General features: G+C 37.5%; 3 protein-coding genes across 4 annotated transcripts in view; 2 read left to right on the top strand and 1 right to left on the bottom strand.

Annotated features, from left to right (window-relative positions):
• Positions 1-16,272, top strand: part of LOC106653492 (probable cationic amino acid transporter) — a 30,140-nt gene extending 13,868 nt beyond the window's left edge. For both annotated transcript variants that reach the window (XM_014372946.2, XM_014372947.2), the window contains exons 5-8: positions 1,023-1,194; positions 1,277-2,296; positions 3,167-3,388; positions 12,489-16,272. In XM_014372946.2, the coding sequence (XP_014228432.1) occupies positions 1,023-1,194; positions 1,277-2,296; positions 3,167-3,388; positions 12,489-12,901 (1,827 nt within the window). In that variant the 3' untranslated portion in view covers positions 12,902-16,272. The remainder of the gene's footprint in view (positions 1-1,022; positions 1,195-1,276; positions 2,297-3,166; positions 3,389-12,488) is intronic.
• On the top strand, positions 5,131-12,131 carry LOC111693390. Its single transcript, XM_023457925.1, has 2 exons — positions 5,131-6,483; positions 11,366-12,131. The coding sequence occupies exons 1-2, from the start codon at positions 5,388-5,390 to the stop codon at positions 11,989-11,991; spliced, it is 1,722 nt and encodes a 573-aa protein (XP_023313693.1). The 5' UTR covers positions 5,131-5,387; the 3' UTR covers positions 11,992-12,131.
• A 77-nt stretch (positions 16,273-16,349) lies between the features above and the next one.
• LOC106653496 (pheromone-binding protein-related protein 6-like) lies at positions 16,350-18,380 on the bottom strand. Its single transcript, XM_014372951.2, has 5 exons — positions 18,091-18,380; positions 17,807-17,894; positions 17,507-17,716; positions 17,349-17,413; positions 16,350-17,276 (listed from the first exon to the last, which is right to left on the bottom strand). The coding sequence occupies exons 1-5, from the start codon at positions 18,166-18,168 to the stop codon at positions 17,259-17,261; spliced, it is 459 nt and encodes a 152-aa protein (XP_014228437.1). The 5' UTR covers positions 18,169-18,380; the 3' UTR covers positions 16,350-17,258.
• Positions 18,381-19,067: the final 687 nt, after the last annotated feature.

Genomic DNA, 19,067 nt, shown 5'->3' on the forward strand with positions numbered 1-19,067 from the left:
CATCAGCTGTCGCTTGAAATCTGCAAAATGGTCCTCGAAAATCTAACGAACAAAGATTTGTGTAATATTTGCGTAGCGGCTGCTTGCAAAAGTGACGAAGACAGTGAGAAAATTTTAGAAACAAATGAAATTGAACGCAAGAGCAAAAGGCCAGCGAGGGCCAGAAAAGCCCCAAAAAGGCTAGAAATTGTATGGTGAAATATTGCGTACTTGCTTCGCAGTCCGAGTTTAAGATGATTTTTGTGACAATTTAAGGAGGTTCCCTCGGGTAACACGCTAGTCAATTGATAAGACATTTCTAATGATTTAAATAAACAAGTATAATAATTTAAATAAAAGAGAGTTTTAATTTTCAAATTACACTTGATAGTATACCTGAACATTGATTTTTAAGAGTTCATAAGAGTTTTCGAAAATTCATAAAACCTTGCGGAGATTTGATTTTTTAGCAAAATTGTCGAGCTTTTTTTTCATTTTTTTTCTATATTGTTCATACAATTGCCCGCACAGTTTTTTCCAATGACTTTTGGCGAGCGTTGATACCGATCAATAGAGTTTTTAAAATTATCAAATAACTTTTGTCAATTGTTAATAACTGTTAAGAACTCTTCAAAACAGTCAATTGCAATTTTTTTTTAAATTTATTAAGCGATTGCCTTACCTGTATGAATATTTCGGAAATCGATTATCAGGTTTCATATAAATGTTTAAATTTTATTCATATCAATTACAATTCTTGTAAATAATTTTAAATTCTTTTTTACTTCGTGTACTATTCAATTTACAACGTGGATTTGTTAAATAGTCATCTATAGATGTTTTCAACTCTACAGATTTAAAATTGACTTGAAAAAATGTACGTATTTTGAATCATGTAAAATGTATACATTTTTAAGAGTTTTCAAGAATTAGATGTATTGGAGGTGAATTTCCGTAGGGGCAGGTTAAAAGTTTAAAAAGACAATTCCTCTTATTTCAAATTCATACAATCTATTAAAATCTCGATTTTTTACGATTCGTAGGTGTTCACGGGTGCTGCCACCTGCTTCTACGCGTTCATCGGTTTCGACATAATCGCCACGACGGGCGAGGAGGCGACCAATCCCAAGCGCAGCATACCGCTGGCCATCGTCTCGTCGCTCGTCATCATCCTCATCGCCTACGTCACCAGCAGCATGATTCTCACCCTCATCGGTGAATATACATACAATTTTCAAAAACAACAGTCAAAATGCCGCTATACTAATACCTGCTTTTTTTTTCTTTTAAAAATCAGTGCCGTACGACGAGGTCGATCAGGATTCGGCCCTCGTCGAGATGTTCGGCCAGGTGGGCGCGTACAAGTGCAAGTACATCGTGGCCGTGGGTGCCCTGGCCGGCCTCACCGTCTCCATGTTTGGCAGCATGTTCCCCATGCCGCGTATCGTCTACGCCATGGCCTCGGACGGACTGATATTTCGCCAGCTGAGCCAGGTCTGGCCGATGACGGGCACCCCGGTGCTCGCCACCCTGGCCTCGGGCCTCGCGGCGGCCTTCGCCGCCCTCATAGTGCGCCTCGAGGTGCTCGTGGAGATGATGTCGATCGGCACGCTGCTGGCCTACACCCTGGTGTCGACCTGCGTGCTGATACTGCGCTACCAGCCGCACACGACCAACCTGATGGAGCTGCTGCCGCAGAGCCTGAGAACGCCCTGCCGATCGCCCGAGCCCGGCCAGCAGCCGCAGCAGCAGCAGCAGCCCGCGGCGTCCAAGGAGTCGAGGCCCGATCAGTTGGGCTTCCCCGGCGCGGGCAGCTCGTCCCTGGGCTTGGGCATCGGTGGCGGCTCCGGGGCCGGGGCCAAACAATCGTCGGGCCCGCGTGGACAGCAGCAGCGAGTGATGGTGCGACGCGTGAGGCGGGCCAACAGCTCGTCGCCCGAGTCCGACGACACGAGCTACGACGACGACGACGAGCTCGGCCGGGCGATCAAGGACGACCAGTATCTGGTGGGCGAACGCCACGAGGGCCGCTACTACGGCAGCATGCCGCCGGGCTCGGGTTTCGGCGCGGGCGGTCCGGGTAGCGGCACCGGTGGCTGCTGCGGCAGTTTCCACTGGACGACGCTGCCCCTCGTCGGGCCGGCCGTCTGCTACCTGGCCAGAAAGTTCGAGGCGGCGCAGTACCTGTGCCCGGCGCTGTTTCCCTGGGTCGATCGCCGACCCGCCACCGAGGAGACCGGCAAGCACGTCATGAAGCTCGTGGGGATTTTGTACCTGCTCATATTCATCTTCGATCTGCACATCGTCATCTCGATGGGTCCGTAATACATGCTGTATATGAGTAATTCTTCCTTACTTTTAAAATCTAACGAACTCGGGTCTAGCTCGACTTATTTAAGTGAGACAGTACTCTTGAAAATTTACCAAAATATTTATTAGGTATTTCTTGGCATCCACCTTTTTTTTTTTTGAAGAAAATTCAAGCTTTGTCCCCCGAATATGGTGGAGTTGAAAATCGATTGTACTCTTGAGACCTAAATTGTACTTTTAAAACAAAAAAATTTAGAATTAGCTGTACTAAAAAGACGATCATCATATTTATTTGAAATTTTCCTAGAATCTTCCTTTTTCAATGTACTTTGAGAAAATTTAGTTTAGAATAGTGTATACCCATTGTTTTGAACCCTTTTCGGATGTTTTTTAAACGAAGTCGATTTTTGAAAAAAAAGTTCCTCGCTTATTTTACTAAAATCTTGTAGAAAACAATTGGTTTTTTGGAATCAGCTAACATGGTAAAAAAGTCCTAGCAATAACGAGAAAAATGAGCCCACACAGAACTTCGTGTCATTGACATTGACCCGTTCACGGATAATAGAACATTTTTTAATAGTACCGTAATTCATTAAGTAAATTTCAATGAAAATGTACTTTTTTTACAAGTTGAAAATTAAAAAATTTTAATTCCAAAAAAAACTACACATGAAAAGGAGTAACAGGCCTTTTTTCAATTAATATTTTTCATGAATAATAAAAAAAATTCATTCCTAACAGGGCGTGCCCAAGTTTTTGTGTCAGTTTTTTTAGAACTCTCATTGTAAAAGTACAGAGGAATTACTCATATGCTATACGTATAAAATTTTTTCCCCAACTAATTCGTTCGTGCTTAATTGTGTGTAAAAAAAAACAGGTAGCGCCGGAGGCTTTGCTAAGTTTCTTATGTTTGTGTTTTTCTTCGCGATATTTGGCGTGCTGCTGCTGATAAGCCGACAGCCGCAGAACCGGCACTCGCTCATGTTCAAAACGCCGGCGCTGCCGTTCGTGCCGGCGATCGCCGTCACGGTCAACATCTATCTCATCTTCAAGCTCAGCATACTCACCCTCGTACGGTTCACCCTCTGGATGACCATAGGTAACTCATTGATAATTCTTCTTTTTTTTTTTGAATCGATATAAGGATTGAATAGCTAGTTTTCGGACACTTGCATTGATGAAAAAATTGGAAATGTTCAAGTATCAAGTATTCTTTGAATGAGCAAAAATTAAAAATTTATTAACGTTTCAAAAAATTGAGACCAATTTTCAATCACTTTTAATGGCATAATAATACTTTGAGCTTCTACCGCTAGGTGGCGAATACCCTTATCTATAAAAATCTGCAAGTAGTAAAATAAATATAATTGTATAATAAGCCAAAGCACAGATTTATTACCATCCGAAAATTTTCCTATGAGCCTCTGCCTATGCTAGTTCGTATACTATTGTTATTATTAACGCGTATGTTATACACACAGGCGCAGTCCGACTTCGCTGTGTTTACGTTAGGAGGTTAACGCAGATTCAATCACCGTATAGTACGTGTATATTACAGAGCATGAAAAAAATCCTACGCCTGCAGAAACTTTCTTTAATTATTATTTGTTGTTTTTTTCCAATGATTAATGATCTTAGTGGTCTGAGCAGTTTTTATAAGCGATCCAAGTGGTTGCATATTAGCGCTCTTTTAAAGCAGTAAGTGGCTTAATATTTACGCGATAAGAATAGAGCCTCCGCTCACAAGAATAGCCAATAGGAATTTTTAGAAACGGATTGATCTTCGTTACTGTCTACGTTGTCGCGTCCATTTTTTTTTCTCACAAAAAAGTGATGGGCAAGACTAGGGGTGAGCAGTTTATATGAGTTTTAGATTGGTTCTTGAGCGTAGCTGTGACATGTATGGAATATTGACTTCGATTAAGGGCTCAAAGGGGGCTTAAATAATTATATATTTCTATTTATTGTATTAAGCTGAAAAAGTGAAAAAAAATTTTTTTTCAGAAAACAGGCATAAGAGCCTTTTTCAATACCCCATTTGAAAGTACTTTGTTCAGTTAAATACTTACAAACACATAAATTAACTTGTATCAGCCTATGAGCCTTCAGCGAAGAGCACTGAGGATATCTAAGCTGTTTGTCGTAAGATTCCAAGTGATGGCTTGACACGACTAAGTTCTATGTCATTTCATTTTCTTCGATGGATCATTATCCATCAACGCAACCTCAAGCTAAGCATAAGATCAACTTTGACTACTTCCACATACAATTTAATAAAATATTTTATTCATTAATGATTATTTTTGATAAATTTTAGTAAAATATTTTATTAAATTGTATGTGGAAGTAGTCAAAGTTGATCTTATGCTTAGCTTGAGGTTGCGTTGATGGATAATGATCCATCGAAGAAAATGAAATGACATAGAACTTAGTCGTGTCAAGCCATCACTTGGAATCTTACGACAAACAGCTTAGATATCCTCAGTGCTCTTCGCTGAAGGCTCATAGGCTGATACAAGTTAATTTAAGTGTTTGTAAGTATTTAACTGGACAAAGTACTTTCAAATGAGGTATTGAAAAAGGATCTTATGCCTGTTTTCTGAAAAAAAATTTTTTTTCACTTTTTCAGCTTAATACAATAAATAGAAATATATAATTATTTAAGCCCCCTTTGAGCCCTTAAGTGTTCGAACTTCGATCGGAGATGTTCACTATTGTCTGTACGCGTGTGCGTGTGCATTTGTGTGTGCGCGCGCATGCTTGGCCCATCGATTGTCATCCACGATTTGACAGTGAGCCGGGCGAGCACATGGCGACTTGCCGCCATGTGCTATACCCAGTTTAACCGTCGGTGTGAGCAGCAGCAACAGCAGTAATAACCGGGAAATTAAGTCCGTGTCAAACCTAAGTGAATTACGCGAGTGTTATAGTTTTTCCATTTGACAACCCTTTTTATATTGAGGCTGTGTACGTAGTGTAAGCGGTACCGTCAACATCATATATTTTTCAAGAGCTGCTACGGTAGTGATCTCGGCCGCACGTGCACGTGGTACTCAGTGATCAGTGTTAAAAAATAGACTCAAAATTTTCAAATCAAAATGTCATCAAACAGGACAACTGAATCAAATGAATTACACTTGCTCTCAAATGAATTAAAAACTCGTTTGAAGAGCATAAAAGACATAGACGCCAAGCGAAAAGAATATTGCCGGCTATTAGAAGAGTGGGATTGGAAATATGGCGTGAGAGGTACCGAAATTTTACTGAAGTTGATGAACTGTAAAAGCCTGTTTCCGAGCGTCGAGGATAGGCTTTTTTTTCTAAAAGTCGCTGTAACTGGCAGATTGTGGGGCTGGGTGAAATACTTGGAGGAGAGCGGGTTGAAAATACACGAGTTTATGTTTGAGGATGGAAAGTCTGCTCTGCATTATTTAGCGGGAGTTTACGAGTCGCTTGAGTCCATTGACTACAAAACGGATACCACTAGAATCATCACATATTTCTTTGAGAATAATCTACAAATTTATTGCGACAATCACGGCTACACGTACTTGCACGGAGCTTGCCTGGCAGGCAACGAAGAAGCAGTCAATGCACTGCTGAGTGAAGAAGGCGTGGACGTCAACATCGACACTTATACGCGTTCACTGTTGTACATCGCCTGCCAACATCGGCGGGAAAATTGTGTAAAAATACTATTGGAACATGGAGCGAATCCTAACAAAGGTGATCGTGAGCAGCGATCGACACCTTTGCACGCGTTGGCGCTGCCGTGTCTGTGCGATTGCGTTGCCTTTTCCGATTACTCTTTTAATTTCTGCGATTATAAACGACCGGTTGATGAGATCGTGAAGTTGCTCATCGATAAAGGAGCGCAGATCGAGGCACGTGATCTTCACGGGGACACTCCGTTGCAATCAGCGGTGTCGCGTTTTGACGTGGAATTGACGAGGGCACTTTTGAAGTACGGTGCGAGCTTCAGCAACTTGAACGAGGATAGAATGTTCAGTGCCAACTTCACATCGATCGAAATGAAGTGCTATCCTTTGACATTTAACATGATCCAGATGATGCAATTGTTGCAGTCAGCTGGTTACAAAATGGATTTTCTCACTAGACTCAAAATGATGAAGTGCTGGACAAGAATTCGAGGAAACGAGATTGACTACATAATAGGCGATGAGATGAGAGATGGTACGTTATTTGAGAGAACTTTACACTTCCAAACTACAAAAAAAGACTTTTTTTAAAGGTTTATTTTTAAAAGAATAAAAAGCTATACCGTGAAATTTTTACACAATGTAGTTTAACGGTTAAGGAGGGGGTTCATTTTAATAATTGTTATTTGAGAATTTTTTAAATAAACCTGCGCTCGTATGTCACCGATCTTGACGCGCTTTTGGTATGTTATAGTACATTGTAAAAAGGTCCCAAAACCAAAATTTTAGACCCCCTCCCCCCTCCTACGCCCCACTTCCGGTATAAACGTCCATTTTCGATCTATATTTTTTCTGAAGGCCTGAAGCAATTAAAAAATCTGAAAAAATTCACAAAAATACTTTTCTACAATCTGAACAACCTTGAATTTTTTCAGATTTTTCGAGTGCTTCAGGCCTTCAGAAAAAATCATTGAAAATTTTGAAAATCCATGTACGGCGCTACGATGCAATGCAAAGCCTGATCTTTTTTTTCACTCATTTTTGGCATCAAAATACATGACCTCAAATTTTTTCAGATTTTTTCAGACAGAACTCTGACGTCTAGAGCCGAAAAACCCTATTTTTTAACGAAAATAATTTTTTTAGGACGATACGAAGCCTTGAAAAATCTGGAAAAATTTTTTTCTCGTTTTTCTTCATCAAAATATATTACTTTGAATTTTTTCAAATTTTTTAAGGGGGGAAAGGTACCTTATACCTATATTTATAAAAGATTTATTAAAAATGAAGAAAAAATTTTTTTTGGATTATACAGAGAAAACTGTGTTTTTTTCACTCCTTTTCTAAAGTTTTCTTCTCTGGAAAATGAAAATTGAGGTCCCAGTCACTATAGAATCTTCTTCGATGAAGCAATTGCCCACAGATCCGACAGGTAGCCCTGTGCCGTAGGTTCCAGCTAGAACCGATGGTTCAATCATGGTCCTTGGGGTCTCATTTTGATCATTAGATGTGTGGTTACAAACGCAAGAACTTTCAGATTTTTTAATTAGTTATACACAATTTGCCAGCCACATATACACATTTATTCATTAATATATATGGGCTATTCTACAACAGGTGTTGCAGGCCCAAAAAATGAAGTTAAAAGTAACCATTTACTCTTCAAGAACACAATGAAAAATGAAAATCCTGAAGAGCACAGCCCCCTAGGTCCAACCCTCATGGATCTACAGGGGCTCAAAGTTGGATTTTCATGTTTTGACAATATTTTGCTTGTTACTCTGCTTTTCTGGGGTGCATATGAAAAAATTTTCAAACCATGTTTTTTCATGTAAAATTTGATGTAGAATTCAAATCTGTACTCAGATGAGACATTGATAAGCTTGAAACCCCTTAAAATTGTAAAAATATAGCAAAAGACCATCAAAGTCCAAAATAAATATGTTCGTACACCTCAAATCAGCCTATATTGTAATATGTTCATCGATACACCAAAATACAACTTCTGATAAAGTTTAGTAACTGAGTTTCCAATACAGATCATTTTGTAGCTTTCGAAAGCCCAAAAAACATGGTTTTTTCCTCATTTTCCATGTTTTTTGGCTCTTTGCAAGCTATCAAATTGTCTCTATTAGAGACTCAGTTACCAAACTTTGTCAGAAGTTGTATTTTGGTGTATCGATGAACATATTACAATATGGGCTGATTTGAGGTATACGAACATATTTATTTTTGGACTTTGATGGTCTTTTGCTATATTTTTACAATTTTACGGGGTTTTGAGCTTATCAATGTCTCATCTGAGTACAGATTTGAATTCTACATCAAATTTTACATGAAAAAACATGGTTTGAAAATTTTTTCATATGCACCCCAGAAAAGCAGAGTAACAAGCAAAATATTGTCAAAACATGAAAATCCAACTTTGAGCCCCTGTAGATCCATGAGGGTTGGATCTAGGGGGCTGTGCTCTTCAGGATTTTCATTTTTCATTGTGTTCTTGAAGAGTAAATAGTTACTTTCAACTTCATTTTTTGGGCCTGCAACACCTGTTATGGAATAGCCCATATGATAAAATGACAGATTATGCTACATCATAGCCTGAAAAAAGTGCTCAGTTGTTCCAATACCTTTAAAAGTGCTTGCGTTTGTAGCCATTCTCATGTAGAACAATCCCTGAAAATTTCAGCTCATTTGCTCAAACGGTTCACATGGAAAATTACGGCAACAAAGCAATTTGGAGATGAAAGGTAACTGTGCAAGAGTTAAAAAAAACAAAAATACACCAGTTTATGTCATAATGATACTCTCACGTCACTGAGGCTACTTTAAACTATTTGGACAATAAAAAACAGTTATTCAACTTGAATTTTCAACATATTAGACCCACAAGGACAATGTTCAATTTTATCCCAGAGAGATACCCAAACCCATATTTATAAGTTGTACTAAAATTTTAGTATACGCTAATATGGGTTTTATGTGGAAACTGGTAACTAAGTTGATTATGTCCAAATCAACTTTTCACACAAATATACACAATCTCACATTAGAACTTGAACTCAGTCCTCTACTTATTCACTCACATTCATAAAACATTGGATCTATAATTGAAAAAAAATCACTCAAAATTGATCTTGTTCATCACATTCAACAATATACATGAATAATATATATGATACAGTTATATAAGTACAGTGACATACATATACACTGATGTATATATGTCAATTTACATATGTACTGCTGTATTTCTTGAATTTGAACTGCTAAAAATGTCACATTTTCATAAAAAGCTATTGAAACATCATCATAGATTTATTATGAAACACTATGTTAAGTTGCAAAGATATAACTTCACTGTACATGTACTTTTTTCACTTTCAAAAAAAAGGAATTTTTAGCCATTGGAAAGTCAAGAAGCAGTCAGCAGACTGTTATTGACATTTGATCCGGGCTCGCGCACGAAACAGAGAGAGACAGAAAATATGCCGAAACCCACGTGCTACGAGTGGTGGCGTTACTGTACACCTATAGTCATGTAAACAAACAAATTTCTGCTAGATATACTCTAACCAAAGAATAAAACGAGTATCAATAGATGGCGCTACCGACTTATGAAAGTCTCGAGATTCATGAGAGAATGACAACGATATACCTTTGAGTTGTTTCATTCATTTTTTCTAAATAATCGTAAAAATAACGGGACTAAATAGGCTGTACATCACGATACAGTTAAAATTTTAGAATTCCGATCACGGCACTGGGAAGCTGAGGAAAAATCCATCAAAAAAGTCAAGAAAAAAAATTTTTTTTTTGGAGATTTTAGGTACCTTTCTCCCTTAATTGAAGGCGATAGCATCTATGACTGAAAAACGCTTTTTTTATGAAAAACGGTTCCTGGAACCCAGAGGTTCCGCTAAAAAAATTTGAAAAAATTTTTTTCGAATTCCTTGTCAAATTTTAATAAATTTTGACCGTTTCAAAAGTTCGATTGAAGCTTCCTAGCTCATTCTAGGGCATAACAAAGATTCGAGCGAGATTCTGAAGAAATTTGAAAAATAATGTAATTGTGATGAATGTCTTCAGAATTTCGCTCGAATCTTTGTTATGCTCTAGAATGAACTAGGAAGCTTCAATCGAACTTTTGAAACGGTCAAAATTTATTAAAATTTGACAAGGAATTCGAAAAAAATTTTTTCAAATTTTTTTAGCGGAACCTCTGGGTTCCAGGAACCGTTTTTCATAAAAAAGGCGTTTTCAGCCATAGATGCTATCGCCTTCAATTAAAAAATTTGAAAAAATTCAAAGTAATGTATTTCGATCAAGAAAAACGAGAAAAAAATTTTTCCAGATTTTTCAAGGCTTCGTATCGTCCTAAAAAAATTATTTTCGTTAAATATAGGGTTTTTCGGCTCTAGACGTCAGAGTTCTGTCTGAAAAAATCTGAAAAAATTTGAGGTTATGTATTTTGATGCCAAAAATGAGTGAAAAAAAAGATCAGGCTTTGCATTGCATCGTAGCGCCGTACATGGATTTTCAAAATTTTCAATGATTTTTTCTGAAGGCCTGAAGCACTCGAAAAATCTGAAAAATTCAAGGTTGTTTGGATTGTGGAAAAGTATTTTTGTGAATTTTTTCAGATTTTTTAATTGCTTCAGGCCTTCAGAAAAAATATAGATCGAAAATGGACGTTTATACCAGAAATGGGGCGTAGGAGGGGGGAGGGGGTCTAAAATTTTGGTTTTGGGACCTTTTTACCATGTACTATAACATACCAAAAGCGCGTTAAGGTCGGTGACATACGGGCGCAGGTTTATTTAAAAAATTCTGAGCCTTACCCATAAATAATATACTTTAAAAATGATTATTTAAAGAACATTCAGTTAAATTCTCAAATTAAAATAGCTAAAAATAAACTGACTATAGTAGATTTTCTTACCCAACTGAGAAAAAAAGATTGATGAAACTGTAGCTGAAAATCGACTCGATCCTTTCCGATTTTTTGCCCACTATTTCTACATGAAATATTAGATAATGACGTCGAGATATTTCGTTTAAAATGATTTTTGAGTTTTTGGCGTCAATTTGAAGTAAAAAAATGATTTTTTGGTCAAAATGAAAGTAAAAAGTTATCGTATATATGTTGGTAAAAAGCATTTAAAAATGCCAAAGTTAAATTATCTCGACGTCATCACCTCATATATTATCTACTGAAATATTGTATCAATATGAAGTGGATCGGTCGATTGGATTTTGAGTGCCAATGTCCATCGTAAGTTTTGTGTTTCTTTGAACAATTTATGTAATAAGTTTCATTGTGATCATTTTTTGTAGTTTGGAGGTGTGAGGTTTCCTTGTTTTTTACTCAATACAATAATTGCAATGCGACAAATAATATTGTTTTATATTTTTAGAAAAAGATGAACAGGATTCATCACTCTTCATGCATATTGTGGATCTTCAATTTATTCTCAATGAATTTGGCTTTTATATGGAAAAAAAAGTTATAGATTACTTAAACCAATGTCGCGAGAAATTGAAATCAAGATCATCATCTTGCCGTATTGGTTATCAGCCTCACGAATTGGTCATTCTATATTGGAGAGAAAGTTTTGAGCAAATGAAAAACATAAAGATAACCGAGGAAGTCTCTCTCTATCAATTTTTCCAAATGAGCTCTAGCGAGGGCTACTCGGTACTGAAAAATTTAAAAGATTGGCGTATCCCACCAATAGATTTACCGCAACATAGTGACCCTATATACACTTGTTCCGTTAATTTGATGCACATTATTGTAAAAAGAAACATGGCCAATATTTTAATAAGGCCATGGCTCGACTTGGAATTGCTCGCAGCCGATCTCTTTATGACTGACTATTGCAGCTTGAATCTGCCGCAAAACGTTTGTCTCGAAGTTGCTCAAAATTTGAGCGACGAGGACCTATTTCGTTTGTTCGAGCAGATAAACATTGATGCTGTTATAGACCAACAAAGCGAGTACGATAACAGTAGGATCAGATTCGTCAGACTTACATTGTAGCACACATCGATATCTGGAGAAAACGCGTTGCAATACAGTGAGAATAAAGTCTAAGCGCTCATATGTACCTGTAAATAATTTCAATTAGTGATTCTATTGTGGTGTAATAGTGGTTCTATTTTCAGTAGAAATTTTTTGTACGCATGAATTTTTTAAAAATAAAAATGACATTTTTTTTTAAATTGAAATTGTAACGAATTTACTTCAATAATTCAATCAATAACTTTCACTGATAACCTGTTCATAACAAAAATGCACTACTATTAGAAAATTCTTTGTTTACACATTTATAGGAAAAAACTTTATTTCTTACATTTCAGTAAAATAAAAAAATGTAAAGAACTCAATACAATTCAATTCAAGTTAATTTAATAATAATATAAATATGTTTCACCTCCTAGCGTCCGAAAACTAGCTAAGTGTCCGATTACCACCAATTTTTGCCTACAATCTAAATTCTTTGACTCTTATGCCTTCCATTCATTGATTCTCGACAGGCTTTCTTGTGTACTTTTATTACGGCATCAAGAACAGCAGCTTGGAGGTCAGCCAGGAGGACGCGGGCTTGGAACCCGGAGCCGCTGGCGGCAACATCGAGCTGACGATAACCAAGTCGCCGCGAGGCGGCAAGTCTTCGTCGTCGTCGTCCACGGGGGCGGTCAAGAAGCAGCATCACCACCACCATCACGACAGTTCAGCGACGACGACGTCGACGACGACGACCAAAGCCGAGATAGTGACGCACGAGCCTCGAATGGGCTCGATCGGTCAGGCGATCTTCGGCACGAGTTTGAGCGGCGCCGGTAGTTCGACATCGACGACGACGCAGCAACAGACACAATCATCCACGGGTGGAAGCAGCAATCCGTTGTTCGTCCCCCAGGACAGTTTTCCGACCTGGGACGACTGAATGATTCGCGTGATAGTAAAATTTTGAATCTGCTAATTAGGAAAATTAATACTATTGCCAAAGGAGAGAGAAACAGAGAGAGAAAAATAAATTACAAACGCGGGGGTGGACATTCAAACGAAACTTACCTCGTACGCGGCTAGATGCGGAAATTTTTAAGCGATCGCTTTGGATAATTGCTCTTTTAATTATATTAATTATACATATTATATATAACGATATGATATATATATTTTGATCGACCGTTACATTAACTGTATAATCGGTGAGTTAAAGTTGATACAGAGAGGTAAAAAAAAAGGTACGAAGGGCGGAGCAGGGCTTCGCGGCTGAGGTAAAAATGTATACAAACAAAAACAACAAGAACAAGAAAAAGCTCAAACGAATCATAGCGTGCACGTACACGTATATTTGCTTTGTTCGCACGTGCGCGACAACCGAAAAAAATGCGCTATTCTCAGTTTTCGCTATACATGTCTCTGCGGGCGAATTTTCAAGTATTACAAATTCGATAGCACATTCTATATCTGACTTTATTAAAAAAAGCGCATATTTATTATATACGTGTATATGAATTTTATGGACTGCATCAAAACATATCATTATTAATTAATATATATTATCTATGATATATATAATATCTGTCTGATTATTCGCAATTATCGAGATAAAAAAAAACGCAAGCGTGGAAAATCGGACGCTCTTCATTCTGACTGAAATATATACTGTAGTTGTGAGATTAAAAAAGGAGTGAGATTTTAGCGATGAAGGATAACAAAATTAAATGAAACGTTATTATTATATTATAAACTCTTCGATCGATCGTGTTCGGATCGTGCGCGCAACGAGAATGCGTTTCTGGTGTAGTCGACAATTATTGAATTCTTTAAAGTACGACTGATACTCGCGGTCAAATGCAAATGGTCGAAACGTAGGTTTCGGGCAGTTTGATTCGATCGGAAAATCGGCGGTATACATTGCGTCGCAGTGCATTGTCGGCGTAAAATATGAATGAAAAAAAAAAAAAAAACAAAACAAAAAACAAATTTTTTATACAAAGATTGATGCAACGGTGCAACGACAACGGCTCGTTCTACCGCTGACGAAAATGATTATATTTACTGTATATATTACTCCGTTGTTGAATTTTCGTTTCTATATCGTCTAAACTAATATACTATAATATATTGCATGGTTGTCTTACCAATATGTGTCTCGTATACGTCTCTCTGTAATATATTTCTTCTTTTTCTGTTTTTTTTTTTATTTTTTGTGCTTCCATCTTTACGTGTGTGCGTCGATTTTTCTTTTCTACTACTGAACTCGCTCGCGCGCCTGTTTTTCTTCGCCGAATACGCGAAGACAAAAGCGCGGGGAACCTAGATTCATTTTTTTTGTCGCGCTTTTTGATGCACAGATCTTCTGTGCAAAAATGAATAAATAGAGAAAAAAAGTAGTTGAGCAAAACGCGTAGCAATATTACCTTGTATTGATATATAGGATTATCTAAAAAAAAAAAGTTCAGCTTACATCGCTGTAATCAATAATAATATTAAATTCGATGGATCAAATAATAGACAGAGGGCGAGATACTATTGAGGTCGAAGAAAAACTTATTGAAATATTTATTAGGTGATGCAAATGACCATATTAATGTTAAACAAGAATAAAAAAACTATATCCATCATTTTTTCGTATTCTTATATATAATATACAACACATACGCGCACATTAATTAATCCTATTATATCTCGCGAAACACAAAGGAGAGCAAAAATAAACGACGAGGGTATTTTAAAAGCTCGCGGATTATCTACGGTTATAATACGTGTAATATCCTATTTATGCATTTCCTGTGGAGAAAACTATACACTACGTACGTTCCTTCCGTGACCGAGTAAAAAACCTTAATTTTTAATCTCGTGTAAATATCCATTGTGAAAACTTTTCTCGCGAGCCGTCAGCAGATTTTTCATGAATAATTGTAATACGCGTCGGATGGAATAATATAACAAATTTACTTGCGCGCCGCGTCCGGGTTAGTTTGTGTATGTATAAAAAAGAAAGGAAAACAAGAATAGAAACGAGGAAACTTATTTTTTTTAAATCACGCAAAGTATATCGTATATTTTTGGTGCTTCCTTCAAACTCCTGCCACGGATTTCAGTAATCGTTGATTTGTTGACGTGAAGATAAATGAAAAAAAATAAAGGAGAAGAAGAAAGACTCGTACGCTTCGGTCTTGAAACTGCATCCGTTAAAATATCAATTTTTTTGAATATCCGATTATCACACACTGCATACCAGAATGTATAATAGTAATGAGAGAGAGAAAAAGTAAGAAAAAAACGAAACTATGTAAAAGTATTACATTGTTATGAAATTTGAATGAGATTATAACTATAAAATTTGTTGCTCGTGAATTTTCAAATGATTCTATATTCTAGTCGTAAGTTGATCTAGCCAAGTAAGGAAAATTAAAACATAATTCAGAAATTATAGCGTTTATCAATTTTAATTATATGAAAAAAAGTATAATTGGCGTTCGTTTTTTGCCGCGAAGTGAGAGTAATATTAGACAGACGTAAGAAAATAAATAATAATAAAAAAAAAGTTCATTCCTTAATTGCTGTGAATAATGTAGTGCCTGTATCGCCAGACGCTATTACATAAATAGTCAAAAACGTTTTAGAGTTTCTCGAGTCCATCGCGCGTCATCGTCATTATTAGCGGAACATAATTACAATATTATCGAGAAAAAAGAAAGGATATATAAAAGTATTATATATTTAGTCGAAATGTTTCATGAAAGATAGAGAGAGAGAGAAAGAGATGAAAAATAAAATAAAAAATGTGCATTGATTGATTTGTCAAATGATGAAAGTATTTTATGACGAACAGAGTGTAATCATAATATTTAAGTGCATACCTGATGTTCAGAAAAGAAAAGCGGTTTTTTGATATGTTGATTTATATAAAGAATTGGATCTGCAAATTTTGTGTCTCGCAAAAAAAAGCCTGAAAAAATTTTAATAAACAAACTCGGCCTATGTAAAGGTGAAATTCTCAAAATTCGATCAGTTCAGTTTTTGCGTAATAAATCGAGTAATAGAAGAACGAGAAAAGACAAGAATTTCAAGAACAAGCGAAAAAAAAAATTAACAAATAGTTTTCTCTGTGCGTGGTTTCTGTAATATAATAAACAATATAAATAAGCATTATAAATTTTGAGGCATTTTGAGATTGTGTTATTACAAGCGGCGAGGCAAATGATTTCAGAATTTCTAGTTCATAAAAACAAATCATGATTAAAAAAAAAACTAAAAAAACAAGCAAAAAGAAAACAAAATAAATAAAAACTCTACGAAGTACTTGACTCGTTGTTTCATTTACGCATACAATAAATCTTTTTCTTTACTAAATTGTTATTATTTTTACTTCATAGTTGACTCGAGCAGTTGATAATTTCTAATACTTTGTTAAAGGATTGTTCAATTTGGTTCTTTGGAAATGTGTTCAAGTTGTTTTAAAAAATTTGTATGCATACGTATTCTTTGATCGATATCAAGAAACTTTTTTTCATAATTTTTTTTTCTTGAGTCGTTCCTTTTCGAGATATTAAATAGCAGAACTTCGTGTCATTGAAATTGACCCGTTCACGGATAATTGAACATTTTTTAATAGTACCGTAACGCATTAAGTACATTTCAATGAAAATGTACTTTTTTTATAAGTTGAAAATTAAAAAATTGGAATTCCTTTTTTCAATTAATATTTTTCATGAATAATAAGAAAAATTCATTCCTAACAGGGTGTGCCCAAGTTTTTGTGTCAGTTTTTTTAGAACTCTTATTGAAAAAGTACAGAGGAATTACTACAGAGGAGGTACATGGCTAGTTACTTCATTCATCAATCATTTTCATTAGTAGCTCTTTATCTTTATTTTCACTTACAAAATGTAATTAACGATGAAGGAGAGAGAGAGAGAGAGAAAAATATCGTGCGTCCAGATCTGATTTATTTTCTTTCGACACACATAGGAAGCCGAGAGACGCGACGATGACGAGACGATGTTGCGAGTCTCGTTAGGAAAAACCAGCAACGCAACGCGATGAATAATATATAGGATGTATGTATGTATATAATGTTATGCACTCAAAGCCCGAATACTAGGTTACAAGCTCGGCTCGTATAGGCACAATGACGACGACGACGACGACTACAACGGCGAGCAAGTGTCATTTAGTCGTTGATGTATATAAATAGGCGAGAGTCTCAATCCCTCCTCAGGATTGAATTGATTCAAATTGGATTTTTTTTTCTCCTTTGTTCATTCTTCGCTTGTCTGTTTGTCTCTTCAGAAGAGATAGTAAGTCTGCAACAACGACAAAAAATGAATCCACACATTCGTTTAAATGTATGTCGTTTGTATAAGGGGGGGGCTCACCCTTGGCGATCTTTCGGCGTAACACTTGTTGAAGGTGTAGGCGTACTCGCAACTGTCGCCGGTCGCTGTTTTCACGAGTGGACGAGAGCAAAAAGAAAATCGAGACAATTATCTTATTTTTGTTTCATTAGTATAAAATATAATTATTATAAACTCACCGAAATATTTGCCGAGGGCCTTGCACTCGTTGATGGCGTTCTGCACCTCGTTGCGATAGGCCGGGATGCGCTGGAAGAAGGTCAGCATGCCGTTGAGACTGAGTTCGTTCTTCTCGTCGACGAGGCCGAACTGCTCCCACAGGCAGTACATGTAGCACTTGAGCTCCTGGCTCTCGGGCCATTGACCGTCGCGCACCGACTCGATGTCCGCTGCAAGACGCAGATTCGCGAGAGATTCGGTTATTGCGTGGATTGTTCAAAACGATCGATTAGGGGAAAAAAGTAGAGAGACACACTCACCGGTGGTGACGCCCGTCTGAATTTGGCAGGCGTTGACGACCGTCGACGCGGTCTCGATCATCTTGTCCGACACGAAGCTCGGCCTCGTCTTGGATAACAACGAAAAATTATTAAGACGCAAAAGAGAACGTACAAAATTGAATCGAATTGTACATAATGCGTCGAGATCTATTTGCAGTCATCCGGTCGATCAATCATCGCGATGCATCATGTACAGGTTGTTGGCTTTCGCGTAACGAGGACAAAAAAAGAAAAAGAAGAGTATGAAATTGTTACACACTCACCCCCGCGTAAACCAGACTGATGGCGTAACATCCAAGAAGCAGACCCAGGCCCAGCCTAGGCCTCGGACGGACCGTCATTTTGCTCGCTGCGGCCGACCTGGAGAGAAAGAGAGACGCGATTCGCGCGAGACGCGTTGCTTCGTTCTAAGATCGAAGTTGCAATCGTCAACGGCACACATACACTCGCACGTGCACGAGCAGCGCCGCGGTATACGTCGGATACGAGTATCGCGTATATACAGGCTTTGCAAAGCTCTAGGCGGCCTCGGCGCGCTGCACTGACTACCGCTGTGCCGACAGACAGGCAGGCGAGCTTGCGACCGACGAGCGATGATCCGCCGTCGCTTCCTTCCCCGCTCGGCGGCGGTACACGAAGACGCGTATCTACGCCGATGACGATACTGTAAGCGTGACTCTCGTTTTTCTAAACGTTTTTTGAATACCGACTGAGTATCAATTTTCAGGCCTTGTAACGAACATTTTTAAATAAATAAAGATTCCTGTTTCGGTAGCCCTCCTTTTTCCCGAAATTTCGGTAGTACTCGTTCGTGCTCGTTACAGCTGCTATAAATGTGAAACATACAGCGAACAAATTAATTTGTGAACTCGTTATGGTTACGACATATTTTCTCTAGCGATAAATTCAAAAGTGAAGAGATTACAGTTAAAGACAAAAATCCATAAATTGTTAATCACAGTAATTTACAAGGGTACGAGACACAACGATTTTGGCATGAATTTCTTGAACTGATTTATTATTGATCTTCACTTGTTTGCTTGGGGATATCTATAAAATAGCATTCAGCCATCTAGCGAGCGGTTGCCTTACTTTCCATACGTACTGGTCCAGATGAATCTCGATCTCATTTTTGACGATCAAAATTTTTCGAGGAATTTTGATAAACGAGCATGCTCGACTTAATAGTTAGTAATATTTGGCCAGTCTGAATGTTCTACGAACACTCGATAGATACAAA

This window comes from Trichogramma pretiosum, unplaced genomic scaffold, assembly GCF_000599845.2.
Source record: "Trichogramma pretiosum strain Unisexual culture from Peru unplaced genomic scaffold, Tpre_2.0 scaffold35, whole genome shotgun sequence".
Lineage (NCBI taxonomy): Eukaryota > Metazoa > Arthropoda > Insecta > Hymenoptera > Trichogrammatidae > Trichogramma > Trichogramma pretiosum.